Consider the following 19,761-nt stretch of genomic DNA (forward strand, 5'->3'; position numbering starts at 1 on the left):
TCTCCAAAAGACTTGAAAAAATTATTCATCTTATCTGTTAAGCAGAAGACAGTGTATGGCGAAGAAACTTTGTCATAGGCACGAGCGTTACTGGCGGTATTAGGGATCGAAAAGAAAAATGTAATTGGACCAAGATGTATTGCACTCTGTTATTCTCTATACCGAAGGTGCGAAACCTTTACCTCGATACCGGCGCGAAATAACTAAGAAATGTGCGGTGGATATATCAAGCTCGCGAGGTTGACCCGGTGTATCGGAGCGTCGCCCAACGCCTCAAGACCAGAGTTACGGAGGGGGGGCTGTTAAGCCGCTGATCTCTGAAACGTGCAGAATAGGCGGCGTGGCGCACTGAAGTATACAAGCACTTTCTCGGCGCGGTAATAGAGTGTGCGTGAAGCGCTGGAACGTACGGCTAATCCCTACCGATACCTACCTACCCATGAATGTAGGCGCGATGACACTGTCACCAAAGGTGGGAAGCGGTGACTTCGCAAGCTCCTTTGTAAGGTGTGAATGCCTACGGCAAAGGACCCACAATGGCAAGAAATTTTCACAAGGTCAATCGCCTGCGCGGAGACACTGTGACGAATTTCCTAAAGGGAGAACAGCCCACTCATCGAAAGCTCATGCAGGCCATGGTAGTGACAGCTTAGAATTCGAGAAAAACGGCCCTTTGACGAGGCGCTTCTAAATTGCCGGTGTGCATATCAGTTCTGGAATTCTATGAGAGCGGGCCTGCGGAGCGGGCCTGACGACAGAAATTAGAGGCACCCACGCAGCGAGGAATCGCCAAGAACATGGAAATAGGGGAGAGAGAGCCATGACGGGAAAGTGTGCCGAATGCTTGCCTGAAGTCTAACAGCTCTGTAAAAGAGATTAGGCACGTCGCAGTAGGTGGTGGCTTGGGGAATGTCGAAGCAGGCCAGCAGTTGCCACCTCCCCTTTTTCTTAGTTTACTGAAATGTATTGAAAGGTTGTATGAAACTCATTCATTTCAGTATAGGTTGTAATCACTAACCTGATCAGTCAGTAGTACTCAGTACGATGCAACACTAGTCTGGGCCGCAACCACTTGGTGGTCGAACAGCGAGACTGAACTGGCCGTACGTAGGGACAGTAGTCCTAGGCTCTAACTTGGGAAAATTAGAAGAGTAATGCGCTGTTTATTTCTTTGTTTGTCATCAGTGTTCTTGTGCCAACTGAATTTGAGTGTGCGAATATTTTCCGTACATTATATTGTCATGGCGTCACGAAACTTGAGGCACAAACCGACTTGTAAGCAGGAACAGTAACAAGTAAGGGCTGCTTTAATACCGCGCGCTAGTCACTGCTTCTTCTTCCTTTCCATGAATTCTTACAAGGGCCGATATGTTAGCTTATTGTCGTCGTCCTTACAGCACTACAGATTCGGCATTTGCCCCCCTTCTAAAGGAAGCATCGATCCAAATGTGCAACTTAAGCGTATGCACACACGAAACGCTAAAACGTGTCAGTTATAAAAGTAGGGCTTCATGCGCACCACATGCACTACTTCAGGAAGATACTTGCAGCGCCGCGAACAAGTCTCGCCATCTGGCACGACCTCTTAGTTCAGGCGTCGCACAACTGTGTAGGGCACAAGATATCGCCTTAGCAGTTTTTCTGAAAGTCCCCGACGCCGAATGCGCATCCGAACCCAAGCTCTCTCGTCGGGTGTGTAGGCGACGAATTTGTGCTGACCATTGTACTGCATCGCGTCCTTGTCTTGCTGGTGGCGGATGCGTACATGTGCAAGCTGTCTGACTGCCTCGACACGTTGAGCAAATTCTTCAGCAACTGCATAGATATCGTCACACTCCTGCGGCAGCACTGCATCCAATGTTGTCGTGGCTTCGCGACCGTGTACCAAGCTGAATGGTGTCATACGAGTCGTGTCTTGTCGAGTGGGGTCATACGCGACGGTTACATAAGGCAAAATCTCGTCCCAGTTCTTATGTTTCTCATCGACGTAGATGAAAAGTACGTATGCTAGTGACTTGTTGAAACACTCCGTTAGTCAATTCGTCTGGGGATCATAGGGTGTCATTTTCCGGTGTGGCTTTGCCGCTGAGTTCGAGAACTGCATCTAGAAGTTCGGCCGTGAACGTGGTTTCTCAGTCAGTAGTCAATACCGCTGGGACACCGTGCCGATGGAAAATCGAGCTGCTTCAGCTTCTGTGCCCCGCTGGGTAGCTTTTGTCTACGCATACCGGGTAAGGTAGTCGGTGGCGACAATAATCAGCCGGTTCCTGTAGTTGAAGTTGGAAATGGTCCCATAAAATCCATGACAATTTTATCGAATGGCGATCCCGGCACCTCTACAGGATGTAGGAGACCATCTGGCCTCGCAGATCGCGCTTTGTGTCTTTGGTAGACAGGACATGGAGTCATGACGTTTACCATCGGCTGCCAGCTCGGCCAATAATACTTGCGCCGCAGTCGGGACAATGTTCGTGTGTGGCCTAGATGACCTGAGGTGGCCTCATCATGACATGCTGGGCGAATTTAGTTGCGAAGCGAAGCAGGCGCGACCAGTAAGTCGGTGCTTTTGGTCGTTTTTCTTATAGAGAACATTGCCCTGCATGCAAAATGACGCCAGGCTTCGTCCAAAGAGTCACGGTACGTCGTTGCCTCTGCCTTACAGGAAATTAATAAGTGGAATCAGTTTTATGTCGTTGCGCTGCTGCCGAGAAATGGTAAATGTATCGACGACTCCCAAGAAATGCAGCGTCTGGGCCATTATCCTCAGTGACAGAAGGCTGTATTTTATTTATTTATTTATTTATTTGGTATACCTACATCGCCTGCACGGCATTATCGTAGGGGAGTTAAAATACAGGTGGTCACAATGGAAACATATTCAGCAACATCAAAAGAATGCATCAGTAAATACAACATAGTTTAAGCACTGAAATTCGCAAAAGCGGAATAGAAACTAACAAAGTGCAAAAGAAAGTGAGTAACAAAGTAACTAACTAACAAAAAAAAACAAAAAAAACAAGAAGTAGCGCATGTGCAGAGATGAATAACAGAACAATCAAAGAATATGGCTCTCGACAGCATTTTCAAAACTAGAAGCTGACATCACTTCATTAAGGAGCTCATTCCAATCGTTAATCGTGTTAGGAAAAAAGGAATACTTAAACACATTGGTACGGCACTGATAAGCTCTAATTTTGTTAGCGTGGTCTCTCCTAGATGAAACGTAATGCAGCTCCTTAATGAACAATGTTTTGTCGATACCAGTTTTACTTTTTATATATTATAAAGGAATTTCAATCAATTGGGGACCGAGGGAGACAGTCGGTGTCAGCGTGCTTTTTCCATGGCTCATATACGGCGGTGATGTCGAACTCCTGATGCCTGAGGCTGCGGCGTGCTAATCGACCAGAGGGGTCTTTTAATTAGTAAGCCAACAGAAAGAGTGATGGTCACTGACGACGCGGAATGAGCGACCGTACAAATAAGGGCCAAAATTAATAACAACCCACACTACGGTGAGGCGTTCCTTCTCCGTAGTGAAATAGTTTTCTTCTGTACGTGAGAGAGTTCTGTTGGCGTAGGCTGTCAGTTTTTTTGGAGCCGTGTTGCCACTGCACCAGCACGGCACCCATACCTACATTGCTCGCGTCGGTATGAAGTGCTGTCGAGGCGTTCTGCTCAAGGTGTGGAAGAACTGGAGGAGTTTGCAGACGTTGACGTGATTAGTTAAATACCATTTGCTCGCTGTTGCCCCACACAAAGGGTAGATCCTCTCGCGTTAGTCGCGTCAAGGGTGGGGCAATACGGGAAAAGTACGCAAAAAACCGTCGGTTATAGGTGCACAGGCCCGAAAAGCGTCTCACTGCCTTCTTTTCAGATGGTGTGGGGAATTTGGTCACGACGTCTGTTTAGCCAAACACCTTCGTTACTTACGACATGGCCTTCCTACCGCATCTCTACTGAACCAAAATAACACTTTTCTGGCTTTAACTTGAGGCCAGCCGAGCTTACGGCGTGGAGAACAGCCAGCAACGGAACAACCGTAAGGAAGAGCCGTAACGAGCCTGTTTAGATGCTCTTCATATGCAGCCGAAAACAAGATCACATCGTCTAGGTATACCAAGCACGTTTGCCACTTTAGACCTGAAAGTACGAGGTCCATTAAACGCTGAAAAGTGGCTGGCACTGGACACAAACCGAAAGTAAGCACCTTAAATTAGTAAAGGCCGGTGGGCGTCACGAAGGCGGTTTTCTGCCGATCTCTCTCATCGACTTCTTTCCGCCAATACCCATTGCGTAGGTCCATGGAGGAAAAATAGCGTGGCTGGCGCAACCTGTCTATTGAATCGTCTATGCGTGGTAAGGGGTAGACGTCTTTCTTTGTTACCTGATTTAGCTTGGGGTAGTCAATACAGAAGCGTACGCTGTCGTCTTTTTCTTGACCAACACCACGGGGGACGCCCAAGGACTCTTCGAAGGTTGTATCACATCAATGTCGGCAATTTTCTTCGCCTGTTTCTGTATTTCTTCGCGTTCCTTCGGACCACACGGTGGGGATTATGTGGAATTGGTCTCGTGGCATCTTCCGTAATTATCCGATGCTTCGTCAGCGGTGTTTGTTTGACCTTGGACGTAGACGAAAAGCAATCTTCAAACTGCTGTAGCAGTTATAGCAGGCGCTGTCTCTTAGCGGGCAACAGGGTAGAGCTAACGATGACAGACAATGTTGCCGAGGCCGGAATGGTCGTTTCATTCATGCTGTGGTCGTGCACAGCGAAACAGTGCTTTACTTGTACGGTATCACCACAGCACGCAATTGCCGTGTCCTTCGAGACGTAGTGGCGTTCGTTGCTAAAGCTCGTAAGGAGCACTGCTGCGGGACCACGACTTAATGGCAGAATGCCGCTTGCAATCGAATCGCCTTGTGTGAGCAATAGCAGGCCGATTTGGTCGGCTATCACATCACCATGATAAGGTATCTCGCTAGAGACAGACGCAAGGCAGCAGGTTCGCGGCGGTATCGTCACGTCCTCAGCTAGTCGTAAACGCTCGCGCTGTCTATCATAGTTGCCGTCTACGTCAGGGCTCGCGGAAAACGTGACCAAAAGCTCTGGGTCGTTCATTACAGTGCCAAAATCCCGCTGAACATCTAACCCCTAGATCAGTTCCTTGTAGCACTCGGGGAGGATAGCGAGCGTGGCAACAAAGCTTGAATTACCGTTGTGGATTCTGGCTCTACATTTACCCGCTGGCGTCATTAGCTAACACCCGGTGGTTCTGGTGTGTGGACCTGTCCATAGTGTTTTCACCTTTTTAACGTGGTCAACCAGCTTTTGAAGCATAATTGGGAAATCAGCACCGGTGTCCACAAGGGCTGTCACGGGATGTCCGTGAATAAAAAGGCTGAGGTCTGCGCGAACACATTCGTCAACATTACTCGTCGTCGTCATGTCGTCTTGTTGCGGCAGTTGGAGGGTCTTTTCGGTGTCTCGACAGATGGCAACCTTACCCCCGGAGGTCACGGCCGTTAGTTTCCCCGGCGAGGACTGAGGGGAAGGCCCCTGAAGGCGGGAAGTTGCAACAAGACGACATGAGGACGGCGAGTAATGTTGACGGATGTGTTCGCGCAGACCTAAGCCTTTTTATTGACGGACATCCCCTGAAGTGAATGTTTGGCGGCTGGGGTCAGAGCAACGTCGAGGTGACGGAGAGTGCCAGCGACGACATGGCGTGGCGGCTTGGTTAGACGAAAAATGATCTTCGTCCAGGGCACGGCAGTATTCAAAGCGTGCGGACACTTGACTTGGGAAGCCTCCAAAATCGGTATCTTGATGAGGGCAGTGACGAACAATGTGATCCGGTTCCCCACAGTAGAGAAGCAGAGTGGTCGGCAGTTGCCAGTGCCCCACTTGTCAGTTCGGCGAGCTGGTGGTCGTCGCCCAGGCTCCCGCTGCTACGATGGGGTGGGAACAGGTCCCAGATGGAACGGCGTGAACTGCGGTGGTAGAGCTGGAGGACGACGAACTACACCGGCATAGCTCCACGGGCGTGTTTAGGGGCACGGCGCGGGCGATAAAAAGGCTTGCCGCAGCTCCTGGCAGAACACCTTGGCAAGTGAGTGCGGGCTCGGTAGACGGAGCAACCAGGGTTTGTAGTTCCACGCGCAGTATTCTGCGAATCAGTTCTCGCAGAGGGCTTTCGCTAGTGGAGGCTTAGCGGTGCCGCTGATGGGTGTGCTACTGCGCTGGCGGTCAATGTGCCGACATCGTTGTCGAAGTGCCCGCTCGATTGTAGTAGCTTACTTTATGAATTCGTACACTGTGTTTGATAGGTGTTGTAGGTTGCCTGAAAATAACTGTTCTTTAATTACTCGCATAATATGGCGTACTTTCTTATTCTCGGGCATATCGTGGTCGGCTCGGCGACATAAACAGGCCCTATCCTCAGCATACATGGCGACGCTTTTGTTGGGTTGCTGTAAGCGCGCTTCGATAAGCTGTTGCGCGTAATCCCGCCGGTCGTAACAGGAGAACGTCTCCAGGCGTTGGCGTCGAAAGTCGTTCCATATCTGGAAGTGCTCTTCCCAGTTCTGGAACCACGTGCGACCGCTATCTTCTAGTACGAAATAAGCTTGGAAAAGTTTTTTGTTCTTCGCTCCAGTCGTGGACATTAGCAGCTCTTTCGTACTGATCGAGCCAGTCCTCAACGTCTTGAAATGCATCGCGACCAAAGATGTCCGGAACGAGAGGATGCTGAAAAGTCACCTGGGAACGACTTGTCGTCATCTGTGAAGGAGAAAATTCGCCGATGTGAAGATTTCCAAGCTTGTCTGAGCTGGAACCGTAGTGAATTCGGGGCTCAGGCCTAACAGGCGGCGGCTGAATCGGTGCGCTGGAGTAATGACGAGAGGTGGATTCCTTGCAATGCGTGTGGGGGTCTAGTAGGAGTCGCGACCCTCAGGTGGGCAGCACCTCCACCACTGTCGCGGCGTCACGAAACTTGAGGGACAAACAGACTCGTAAGCAGGAAAAGTAACAAGTGCAGGCTGCTTTATTACCGGGCACTAGTCACTGCTTGTTCTGCTTGCTTCTCAAGTATTTTTGCAAGTTCCGATATGATTGTTTATCGTCGTCGTCTTTGCCGCCCCCGCAGGGGCGTCTGCGTGAGCAGGCGTTTGGTGCTTTGTGACACCACGTACCCGAGTACACGAGGGTTGGACCCACCCGCGTCTAGCCGTGGGCGACTTAGCCGTGTCTGGGGAAAGTTCGCCAAGGGCGTCAGCCAAAGGAAACGCCACTGGAAACGCGCTGGAAGTGTTCGCCAAGGGTGTCAGCTTGGTTTAAAAGCGTCCCGTTTTGGGCGAGTTGGTTGTACATGATTCTTATTAAACTTTAGCGCGCACAAAGCCAGGACGTGGAACGAAGAAGGGACACTCAACATGCGCAAACTTCAACTGGCTTTTATTGTGACAGCGACATATGTACACGTTTCCACGATCTGAAAAAAAATAGAGGATGGCAAGAAAACAAACAAACCACGTGCAAAACTGCATAGCCACCTGTGCCGGCAAAACCAATCCTTGTCACTGTCATTCACCATCCAGAAACCTCACTTCCTTATCACTCAATGGTACAGACGGGGCACTAACACAACTTTGATTATGCCAAATAATTTCTCTGGCCTCAACTATGTCCCTGTTTAGCCGATTTATGTTAAACATAATATTGTGCATCTGTTAAAGATAGGATAACAACCATTGCATGACTTGCAGGGAACTTTTTGTTTAGGATATTTAGCATGATCACTGGCACCACACAGCCCAGCAAACATTTTTGACCGCCTTCCCATGTGGCGTCCCAAAGCACATATTAAATAGTGGGGACAACCCGGGTTGCGGAGCAGCGCCCCTTTCCGAGCGATGAGGTTCCGTAATGGCCGTGCACTAGGCCGGGAACACGTTTTTACCGGTTGGTATTCATCGACAGATACCTTAATGGTCTGCTTCCCACGGCCACGGCGGATGTTCTACAAAGCCGTCGGTGGTCACACAAGTCCCAAGACAACGCCTAGAAAGCTGTATAGGACACCCTTTAGAAATGTGAACCCCGAAAAATAATCGAGTAGCAGGCCGAGAGATTTGCTGCCCATTTGAAGAACCGGCCAGTTTCGGGAGACACCTGTGCTCGAACCCAGTACCTTCCGCATACGGGGCGCACGTTCTACATAGAGGCCACCGCTTCGATTCACGAAGTGAAACTCTGACCTTCATTTCTTTTTCTTCTGATAGTCAACCTGTTAAAACTGAATTAACGAAGATAGTGTTTAGCAAGACTGCTTTATCGGACTAAACTGATGTAGCGTTTCTCTTAATGCGCCTTCAAGACCTAATGTCTAGGGCAGCCAACTACGGTATTCTTGCACGTTCGACCCCGAGCGACATCATTCGCGTGGCCGGCCAGTATAGCAGGCAGCGATGGTGCGATGTGTACGACCTTTTTTGGCCTGCAGTAATATTTCCCCGTGGTATAACTGACGACATTACCCGAGGCTCGTGTAAATGCAAGAACGCCAATGTCACATGCATCCGGTGCAAGTTAGAGAACCACAGGCGGTCCAACTTAATCCGGAGTCCCACATTACTGCATGCCTCGTAATAAAATTTTAGTTTCTTCGCACGTAAAGCCCAAGAATTCGATGAATATTTAACGCTGCTTGTTACTGTACGCAGCGCGAAGACGATTTCGCAGCAGTTCGGTGCCGCACTGCCACATCCGGGAGTACGTTGGGTCGTACTTCACCTGCGGCACGGTGTTCCTGGCGGCTACAATGCCAGACCCACCGGCTCTTGACGAGCTCTGCAGGTAAGCCTGTGCCCATGCGACGCTGCGATGTTATTCGCGAAGGCTCGTGTTGAAACTTTGCCGCTTTTAAGGTGAAGGTATTTCAATATGCTTCTATTCAATTTTCTTCGTTAGCCCGCCACGATCGTTGAAACACTAGTGGCGGACGCCCGCTTCGCGTTGTGCGACGCCTGTTTCTGGAACTACGACCGGCGTTACTATTGGGTAGCGTCGCGTTGTCGGCAAGCTGCAGGCGTCCAGTAGACCATGGCGACCAGGCAAGGACGAGACGATTTATTGTGCGAAACTTGCACCGTTTATTCAATCGTTGGTTAAGGATAAGAAGAAAAAAATGAATTAATTGAAAAAGTACATTGCGGGGCCCCTGAAATAGGCCCACTAAAATCGTAGGCGGGATCTTGCTCACGTCAACATCACGTGACATGCATTGAGTCGCTCCGGTGCTTGGCAGCCGCTCCCACTTTCTCAGGTGACGTTGCACTTGCTTGCCTCCGCTGCCGCCAACCCGCGGGTCGGGGATCGTAGGCGGCTGATCCTTTCTCCCAGGTGACGTTTTCACGGTTTTGCCTCCTCTGGCGGCAACCCATGGAGTCTGGTCGAGGATGGGCGGCTTGGTTCCTTCTCCCAGGTGACGTTTGCACGTGCGTGCCTCCGCTGGTGGCAACCCAGGGATGCCGTGTGGTTCGCGGAAAGCGTTCTCCCATCGAATTGGGCAGTTCTTGGAAAGGGTGCTCCCCTTAGTCGCACACACGAAGGGGCCTGTCATCACTGCGGGGCGCCTGCCAGACCGACAACCACTCGAAAAAAACCATAGCAAATTAGGAATCCATCCTTCGTTTCGGTTGAGCAGGGTCTTTCGAGCATCCTTTTTTTCCGGTTGTTACACGCCAACCCTAGCAGCGTGTCTGTCACGAGACGTCACGAAAACTCCACATCTTAAGTTCGCGTTACACGCTGATTATGAATCTTTGGGCCGACGAAAAGAAAATCAGTTCTTTGCGATTCCACGCCTTTGTCACCATTCAGCCTTCCGCAATCAGTAAAATGTTTTCGGGCCACGTCCAGTTCGCCTGGTTGCAAGCAACGTTACAAAGGCGTGGAAATTCACCACGTCACAGTGGAATCTGTGCACTAAAGATGCATTCATATGCCGAACAGAACTGAAATTTCTTTGGGATAACCGGAGATTACCCCGTTCCGAAAGCAGTAGAAGATGGCACACTGATCGTTCCGGCGATGTCTACGTGGAACTGCGGGCAAGAATTGATTTCTTTGCCTATAATAAAAATTTGGCGTGGTATTATGGCCTTTCTGAGCACCTTCGGCACGTATATGACATCGCTTTGTCAAATCTTCTTCATTGGCAATTCATTTTAGTAGCATCTTTAAGGCACCGCTGGACGCCGTCGCGATCGTCGACGAGCCAATGCAAGCTAAACAAGGAGAAGCGGACCAGTCGGAGACGCCAACACCACTCTCTTTATATGGTTATCTGCCGTACTGCGTTAACCCGCACCCCCACCATCCCTCGACCCCCAGAAATTAAGTGGCATACCCCTCCCCCCCTCCCCGCCCACGCAACCACTCCTCACACGTATTCCTAAAGCGGCGCCAGTCAATCTTATGACTTGACAGATATTCGGTGGTCAAGGTTTTGCTGCGTTTTGCACTCCTTTTGGATGACGGTATGGGTGTGAAGGCTAGATTTCTCATTGATTGAGTTACCCGCGTGATCAACTGAAGATGCATGTAGTTGTCACTATCTATTGCAACGGTCACGCGCATCGTTGTTGCTTCGTTAGTTCAACCTTTTTTATTTAGGCTGATCCAGGGACCAGGAAAGGGATTCGGTTCATAGTGAGCTCGTGGAGAGTTGCGACAGGAGTAACCGCCAGTTGCGTTTAAGTTTTGCTTTTGCTGCGTTATTTTCTGGCAGATGCTGGAACGCTGGCAGCCTCTCGGAACCATATACCCGTGATATAGGCTAGATAAGGCGGAAAATAAAATGATGGGAAAAGCGTCCATCTTCAAACCCTGTAATAACCGTTAAACCCATAAGCGATATGAATGTCATCCGTTACCTCGTCTTTTTCCCTGATTGTACAGCACTTTTCGTGCAAAATTGGCATCTGGAAAGAACAGTCGCAAGGAGTTGAGCAACTAAGCGATGTATCAAGGGAGAGAGCCGAGGCAACAGCCAAACGAGAAGGAAAAGCGAAAATTAACAAATTTAACGATTGTTTGTGAAGGTATTTATGGATCAACGTCTTTTTATTTAAAAAGCTATTAGAGAACACGCCGTCGGAAGTGGACAATGATCTGCCTGTTTTGAATGACGCTTTTACAGTTATCAGTCGAGCCGCCTGACGTAGCCACTTCTCTGCTGTGCTTACGTGGGTGTGTTCTAACCTTGCGAGGTGGGCGCCGTGTCTAGAACCGCAGCCTCCTGCGCTCTACGCGGTTGTACGGGACTGGCGGCCACGCATGATTACGCAACTTCTCAAATAACGATGCGAGTTGGTTTAGGCGCTTGGTAGAGCAGTAAACGAGGGATAGAAAAGAGCTATGATTGTTCCGCAAGCATATATTTCTCTATGATTCTTCCAGAGCTAATTAAAAAAGCGCTAATAGAAATCTTTATTTCACACTTTCACTTGTTTATTTGTTCTTGGCAGTGTTCTTCCTGTGTTACTTCCCTGCGCGAGTCCATTTCGTATGATTCCTTGTTTACTAAGTGAAGGAATCCCCGCAGGGGCTTCTGCGCAAGCAGGCGTTTGGTGTGTTGCGACACCACGTACCCGAGCACACGAGGGTTGGACCCTCCCGCGTGTAGCCGTGCGCGGCTTAGCCGTGTCCGGGGAAAAGGGGATCCTGGGGGTTGAGCCAATGCCGGGTGTTTGGACCTTTACGGCCCCTCGGCGGCGGCAACACACCCCTTTGGCCTCGGCTTCACGTAGACGGCACCCCCGGACTGACCCACCCGGGGGAAATCGGCAGTCGCCTCTTCCTATCTCTTCCTCTCGAATCTTTGTCTTTATCTCTTACTTTTTTACCTTTCCTGTCTTCTCCTCTCTTCCATTTACTTCATTCTCCTCGGCGGCAAGGGTTAACCCTGTGTGGTTATCCAATCTTGGGTACACCATATTTGGTTATAGTGGCGGCGTACGGCTGGCGTCGTGCAGACTTGCATGCAAGCTCTGCCGCGTCCCCTCGTTGGGCTCCGTGGTGGGCGGTCGGCGCTGTTGCCGAATCTTTATATATTTCATGGAAACTTCTTTCCCCAAACTTCCTGATCGCCCTCAGAAACGAGGGCGCACCGAAGATCTCTTTCAATTTTTCGGACGACAAGTCCACAACTTTCCTCGATTCCACGTGATTCACTCAGAAAAGCCAGACAAACTAGTGCGATCCATTTCACCCTTTCTTGTTTCCAAGTCTCTGACCGAAGTTTTCGGTACAGGATATAGGGTGTCGAGAATGTCAAGTGGTGATCTCCTTTTGGAGCTCCAAAATCAGAAGCAGTATGAGAAGCTGCCGAAACTTGTGTCATTTGGGGAGACCCAAGTAACAGTAACCCCGCACCGTACCATGAACACAAGCCGCGGTGTTGTCTCGGACGATGACTTGCTGGAGCTCACGGAGGATGAACTCTTGGAGGGCTTCAGTGACCAGAACGTTATCAATGTTAAAAGAATTAAGATCAGGCGTGACAGCAAAGAAATCAAGACCAAACACCTTATATTGACTTTCGGCTCAAGTATTCTGCCCGAGTCTGTAGAGGCCGGGTACATCAAGCTCCGTGTTAGGCCATATGTGCCAAATCCGCTTAGATGTTTCAAATGCCAACGCTTCGGTCACAGTTCGCAGAGCTGCCGCGGCCGTCAAACCTGTGCGAAGTGCAGTGCACACGAACATACTTCTGAAGCTTGCGTGAGCACTCTCCATTGTGTAAACTGTGAAGGCGAGCACGCCGCATACTCGCGGTCGTGCCCGTCCTGGAAAAAAGAGAAAGACATAGTCATAATCAAAGTAAAGGAAAACATATCATTCAAAGAGGCACGCAGGCGGGTAGCATACTTGCCAAAGAAAAGCTTTGACGAAGTGGCGCGTCAGGGGGCAGCGTCACAACGGCCTCCGGCGGCTGTCCGACCCACAGGCAGTGAGTCGGCAGCTACGCCATCTGCCCCCACGGCGGTTGCAGCTAGCGCTGCTCCGTCAACCCTGAATGAGGGATCATCGACCCCGAAGGTTGGCGCAGCCGAGGTTGCCCCGGCCTCTCCGGCCCCTTCCTGCGCTGGCAACAGCCGGCGCAGCCAAATCCCTCAGGGAGCCCCATCGACCTCCGGGCTGATGGGCGCAGGGGTCTTGCCCTCCAAGGCGGGACCCTCTCTAGTAACTTCTCGCTCGCAAGAGCACGTGTCCGGCGCCTCACAAGAGGCAATGGACACTACACCTACCCCCAAGGCGCAACAAGCGCCTAAGGAGCGGCGAGGCTCCCTCGAACGCTCCAGAAAGGGAAAACCCCGATTACAGGGCCTCGAAAGAGCTCTGTAATCTAAGACATCTTTCAGTTTCCGTACACACAGCACCAACTTACTTTAAAAATGGATACACAAATAATTCAGTGGAATGTCCGAGGTCTTCTTAGAAACCTTGATGATGTGCAGGAAATCATCCACCAACACAATCCAAAAGTGCTGTGTTTGCAGGAAACACACTTAAAAATCCAAACCCACAAACTTTCTCCGACAGTACATAACTTTTCGCAAAGATCGCGATGATGCCGTCGCATCATCGGGTGGTGTGGCGATTCTCACCCATAAGAGTATAGCATGTCGACCTTTACAGCTACGAACGCCCCTTGAAGCAGTGGCAGTGCGAGCTGTTCTGCTAAACAAACTTATCACTATTTGCTCAATTTATATACCCCCACACTACAAACTAAGCAAACATGAATTTCAGTCCTTCATAGATGAATTGCCAGAACCTTACGTTGTACTTGGGGATTTCAATGCACACAACAGCCTGTGGGGTGACTCTCGTATAGATGCGCGAGGACGTCTTGTTGAACAGTTCCTATTGTCTTCTGGTGCATGCCTGCTGAATAAGAAGGCACCCACATATTATTCTCTCGCCAACAGAACATTTTCATCAATTGACCTCAGCCTAGTTTTCCCGTGTATACTGCCTGAACTCGTATGGGAAGTTATGAACAATCCTTACGGGAGCGACCACTTCCCCATACTGATAAGAACATCTAAAGAAAACGAATATCCTCCACAAGCTCCTAGGTGGAAGATAGACGCAGCCGACTGGCAGAAATTTCGAACTCTCTCTAGGATCTCATGGGCTGACCTGTCTTCTTTAGAAATTGATGCTGCTGTGGATTATCTTACAACATTCATAATAGATGCCGCATCAAGACGCATATCCGAAGTAAGTGGTTTGGTATGCAAACCACGTGTACCGTGGTGGAACAGTGAATGTCGGACCGCCCGTAAGAATCAGAACAAGGCGTGGGGGTTGCTGCGAGCTTCTCCCACCGCAGAGAATCTTGTCAACTTTAAAAAAATAAAATCCCAAGGTAGGAGAACCCGCCGGCAGGCCAGAAGAGAAAGCTGGCACAAGTTTTTATCGAGCATTAACTCCTTTAGGGATGAGGCCAAAGCCTGGAACAGAGTTAATAGGATTAGAGGGCGGGAAACACATTCACTCCCCCTGGTAAACACACAGGGCGATACACTGCAAGACCAGGCAGACTCACTTGGGGAATATTTTGAGAGTGTGTCAAGTCAAACAAATTATACACAATCCTTTCTCAAATACAAACAAACAGAAGAACGTAAGCCACTAACAAGAAAAGGTCGAGAGAATGAGCCTTACAACCGTCCTTTTGGTATTGCTGAATTGAGAGCTGCCTTGAGCGCATGCAAGAGCTCCGCACCAGGATCGGATCGAATCATGTATGAAATGCTCAAAAATTTACACACGGATACGCAAGTTACACTACTCACACTTTTCAACACTATCTGGGATGCAGGGTACCTTCCAATTGCGTGGAAGGAAGCCATTGTGGTCCCTGTTTTGAAACAAGGAAAAGACCCTTCCTCAGTGGCAAGTTACCGCCCGATAGCCCTCACAAGTTGTATTTGTAAGGTCTTCGAAAAAATGATAAATCGGCGACTTATTCATTTCCTTGAACAGAGCAAAATGCTTGATCCTTATCAGTGCGGCTTCCGAGAAGGGCGCTCCACAACCGATCATCGCGTGCGTGTTGAAGGGAATATCCGGGAGGCATTTATACATAAACAGTTCTTCCTATCGATATTTCTCGATATGGAAAAGGCGTATGACACAGCGTGGCGCTACGGCATCTTAAGACACTTGTCAGAAATGGGCATTCATGGCAATATGCTAAACACAATAAAAAACTACTTGTCCAATCGTACATTCCGGGTAAAAGTCGGCAATGTACTGTCACGTCCTTTCATACAAGAAACTGGTGCACCCCAGGGAGGCGTGCTTAGCTGCACGCTCTTTATCGTGAAGATTAACACGCTTCGTGCTTCATTACCGCCGACGATTTTCTATTATGTCTATGTGGACGACATTTAAATAGCTTTTAAGTCCTGTAACCTCGCAGTGTGCGAGAGACAGGTACAGCATGGCTTGAACAAAGTATCAAAATGGGCAGAGAAAAATGGATTTAAAATCAATCCTAACAAAAGTTCTGTTGTTCTTTTTACACGAAAGAGAGGCCTGATCCCGGATCCTTGCTTAGAACTGTGTGGACACCAAATACCTGTAAACAAGGAGCACAAATTCCTAGGTATTATACTTGACGATAGACTTACTTTCATACCACACATTAAATATCTGAAAGAAAAATGCCTAAAAACAATGAACCTAATGAAACTTCTATCTAAGACTGCGTGGGGTAGTGACAGGAAGTGTTTAATGAATCTATATAAAAGCCTCATTCGATCGCGACTAGACTATGGTGCCGTCATTTATCACTCTGCCGCCCCAAGCGCACTAAAGATGCTGGACCCTGTTCACCATCTGGGTATCCGTTTAGCCACAGGAGCTTTCAGAACGAGTCCCGTACAAAATTTATATGCAGAATCGAATGAGTGGTCCCTCCATATCCAGAGAACATACATCACCCATACATATTTTTTGAAAGTACACTCTAATCCCGAACATCCCTGTTTTAACACCATTAATGATATGACATATGCTACACTGTTTCGTAATCGTCCTTCCGTAAGACAGCCTTTCTCGCTGCGTGTGAGGGAGCTTAGTGATCAAATGCATGTCCCACTCTTTGAGCTCCGCCTAATGCATCCAGCCAAGCTGCTACCTCCTTGGGAGTGGCAGCTCATACACTGCGATATATCTTTCATGCAAGTTACAAAACACGCTTCAGACATTGAAATCCAAATCCATTTCCGGGAACTCCAGCACAAACACTCCTGCACGGAGTTCTACACAGACGCATCGAAGTCACACGACGGGGTGTCCTATGCAGCCGTCGGTCCATCCTTCTCGGAATCCGACGTACTGCATCCGGAAACTAGCATCTTCACGGCTGAGGCCTACGCAATATTGTCGACCGTGAAGCATATAAGGAAATCAAAACTCAAAAAATCAGTTATATATACGTTCTCCCTAAGTGTTGTGAAGGCTTTGATATCGTTCTGTGAGCACAAAAATCATATTATAATTGAACTCCATTCCGTCTTATGTAAAGCATATGTATCTGACCAGCATGTGATTATATGCTGGGTGCCAGGTCATAGGGCCATCGAAGGTAATGTCCTGGCGGACCAGATGGCCACATCAGTTGCATGGCATTCTGCTAATCCCACCGCTGCAGTTCCTGTCACAGATCTGAAGCCCTTCTTACGGAGGAAACTGCGGAACCACTGGCAACGCCTATGGGACGCTGAAACAAATAATAAGCTCCATGTGATAAAGCCACAGTTAGGTTTCTGGCCCTCCCTAACAAAATCACGCCGAACAGATGTCCTATTCTGTCGTCTCAGAATAGGACACACATTTGGCACGCACAACTATTTACTCACTGAAAATGATCCTCCAACCTGCGGTAGATGCGGGGAGAGGCTGACCGTCCTCCTGGAGTGTCGGGAAGCCGAACATGAAAGAAAGAAGCATTTTCCCTTAGCATACCGGCAGCGCATCCCCCTTCATCCTGTTATGTTACTCGGCCCAGAACCTTTATTTGACACCAACGCAGTTCTAAGTTTTCTGAAAGATGTCGTCTTGCATGTTTTTAGCCCTACATGTTCGTAGCGGGTCCTCTCTCAGAGGATGCCGCTGCGATAGCTCTTTAGTATAGCACATGCCTCTAGGCCCTTGTGTCTCAAGGGCTCTGGCGAGGCAGCAGTGCTCCAAGTAATTTTACCATTCTATATATTTTTATTTTGCATCATTCAACGATGGATTTTAATGTTCACAGTATTAGTCATTAGTCATCGCCATAATTTTATAGCACATAGATTTTATGCACTTTACAGCGACAATTTTTAGGCCACCTTACAGCCAAGTCACATCTTCCATAATACATCGTTAACATTACCACTTGTCATGGCGCTCTTTGGCCAAACCTGGCCCTTGCGCCACAAAACAACACACATCATCATCATCATAAGTGAAGGAAGGGTGTGTCTCACTTGTAGATCTATATTTGTATCTGTATTTCATTTCTTTTTTGCAGGTTTAATTACGAGTATCTGTGGTGAACGGTGGGCAATACTCAGATTTAAACTAGTAGAGGTTCCCCCTCCCCTAATTTCATTTATAAAAGTTACCTTGGGTTGCCTACCCCTACCCTCCACCCCCCCCCCCCCCCCGCCGAGAAACATATCCCGGAAATGTGGTTGTCGCCAACACAGAAGGGTTTATTAAACCAACAAACGGCTCAATGCGACAGCCATGGTGCTTACGGGCAAACGCTCACCGCAAGACCTATAAAGTACTCGCCCGCGCTGCGCTAGGGCTAACCGGTGTTGTGAAGACGGGGTTCCGTGCTGCCAACGAAGTTTCCATGGATGTTGCCGTGACAGGTGCCGGGAGAACGGGTTCTGAGCGACGTTTAAGAGAGGGAAAAAGGATTATAGTGAAAAAAAGTACATGCTTGAGTTTTACAGTACAGCTCCAACTAACGGAGAACACTATGGTTGCGTCTTAGCATGTCCGAGTGTCACACCCTCCCCGAGCGTCCCCCTCCTCCTCACAGGTGTCTGGATCCGCTTTTTATGCACTGCTTCGTCATTGTTCAGTCACTTCCACCAATCCGGCGTCAGGAGACTGATGAGCTCAGGTCGCACCAATCTGGAGGTTTGTTGCCCTTTCCCTCGAACGGGTGTTTTGCCTAAACACACGCACATCACTGGGCACAAACAGGGGAACTGGGATGGTGCGCTGACTGCATCTCCAGCGTGGTCGTGCCAATTTGTGCGGCAGACAGGTGTGAAAAAGCGTAGCCTTACACGGACCTCAACTCCTGCGTGGGCAGGCCAATGTGGGCTGTTGACAGGCGTGAAGAATCGTCGCCTTGCGCGGACCTCCACTCCGACTTGGACGTTCAACATCACATTTTGCGAGGCCGTCGGCTCGTTTCCCATAATTGCTTCATCCGTGACCGCAGTTTTGTCGCAGAGTGGACGGCCGACCATAACGGCCTTGATGGTCTCTTCGTGACGATCAGGAAAGACGGCTTTGCTGTCTTCAAGCGGGCTGCCTTGAAATAAATGATTAGGCGTGACAGCTGCATGTCGCCAGGGGGGCATGCCCCGCTCTGAAGGGCCGCCGAGCACAACACCGCCATGCACCATGCACGTGAACCACCATGCACGTGGTCCACCATGCACGTGATCCACCATGCACGTGAACGACAATTCGTGGCAACAAGGCTCCAACGTCACCAACTCCTTGCGAGCCTGTGATTATCTTCCTGGGTTGCCAGATCTTCGGAAGAAATAGTAACAGAAACATTTCGAGAAGTAGCCAAAAAAGTCGCCAACTGCGGCTGAAGCTTTCATTGGTAGCCAGAAATGTAGCCACGGTGCGACAAACGAACATTTGCACATTTTTAACGCGAAAATAAGGAAGAAGCGGCGTGAAAGACCTGTAGTCTCCTGCTGCGCGGATGACAAACAAAAATAACAACAAAACAATAGTCATCACAGGATATTGTATCATAATTTACCATAATGTCGAGCTGATGTTGTTTGAAAATTTCTGCCGCACAATTGCGGTGCCTTCTCTATAGCCAAAGTAGTATCGCTAGTTTCAGTAGAAAAAGCTTGCCGGACGCCGTCATTGCCCAGATGGCTATAACCCTATGCCACCATGATTTCACATAGTACGGCCCCCTGTGAACTCTATGACGTCACACATGTTTTACACTCCCTGGTACGCAGTCGCATAGTCAAATAGACATTGGCACCTGTAATGTCATGGCTGCCATGACGCGTTTTTCGTTGTTGCATTAATTTCTGACCCCAAAAACCATGTTCTTCGAGATTCTCTAAAGAGGTAACCGTCGCTGGGGATGATATTAGGACACCACGTAGCTAGCCGTTGAGATGGCATGGTGACACACTTTCATTTTTTATGGAAAGCATTTCTTCAAACCCTCTTACGCACTTGTCATCCCCACGTGCCAGCACTCCAGTCTCACCTATTAGCTTTAGGCATCAGCATTTCTCGAAAAATGTGCAGCAATGTGAACTACTCCCTGCAATTGTTGTCAGGGCATATCAATGTTCGCGAAGTTGCTCATTTATGCAACACCCTGTATGACGAATGTGTTCTTTGCCGCGTGCAAGGAGAATCCGATAGATTGCTTTTTCGGCACATTGTAGAAACACGT

The 19,761-nt window shown here is 49.1% G+C and overlaps 1 protein-coding gene across 1 annotated transcript in view; it reads left to right on the top strand.

The window, feature by feature from the left end:
• Nucleotides 1-19,761, top strand: part of LOC135897479 (uncharacterized) — a 128,409-nt gene that overhangs the window by 81,738 nt on the left and 26,910 nt on the right. Inside the window, exon 12 of the mRNA XM_070525235.1 lies at nt 8,729-8,861. Within this exon, the coding sequence (XP_070381336.1) occupies nt 8,729-8,861 (133 nt within the window). The remainder of the gene's footprint in view (nt 1-8,728; nt 8,862-19,761) is intronic.

Source organism: Dermacentor albipictus, chromosome 9 (genome assembly GCF_038994185.2).
Source record: "Dermacentor albipictus isolate Rhodes 1998 colony chromosome 9, USDA_Dalb.pri_finalv2, whole genome shotgun sequence".
In the NCBI taxonomy this organism is placed as follows: Eukaryota; Metazoa; Arthropoda; class Arachnida; order Ixodida; family Ixodidae; genus Dermacentor; species Dermacentor albipictus.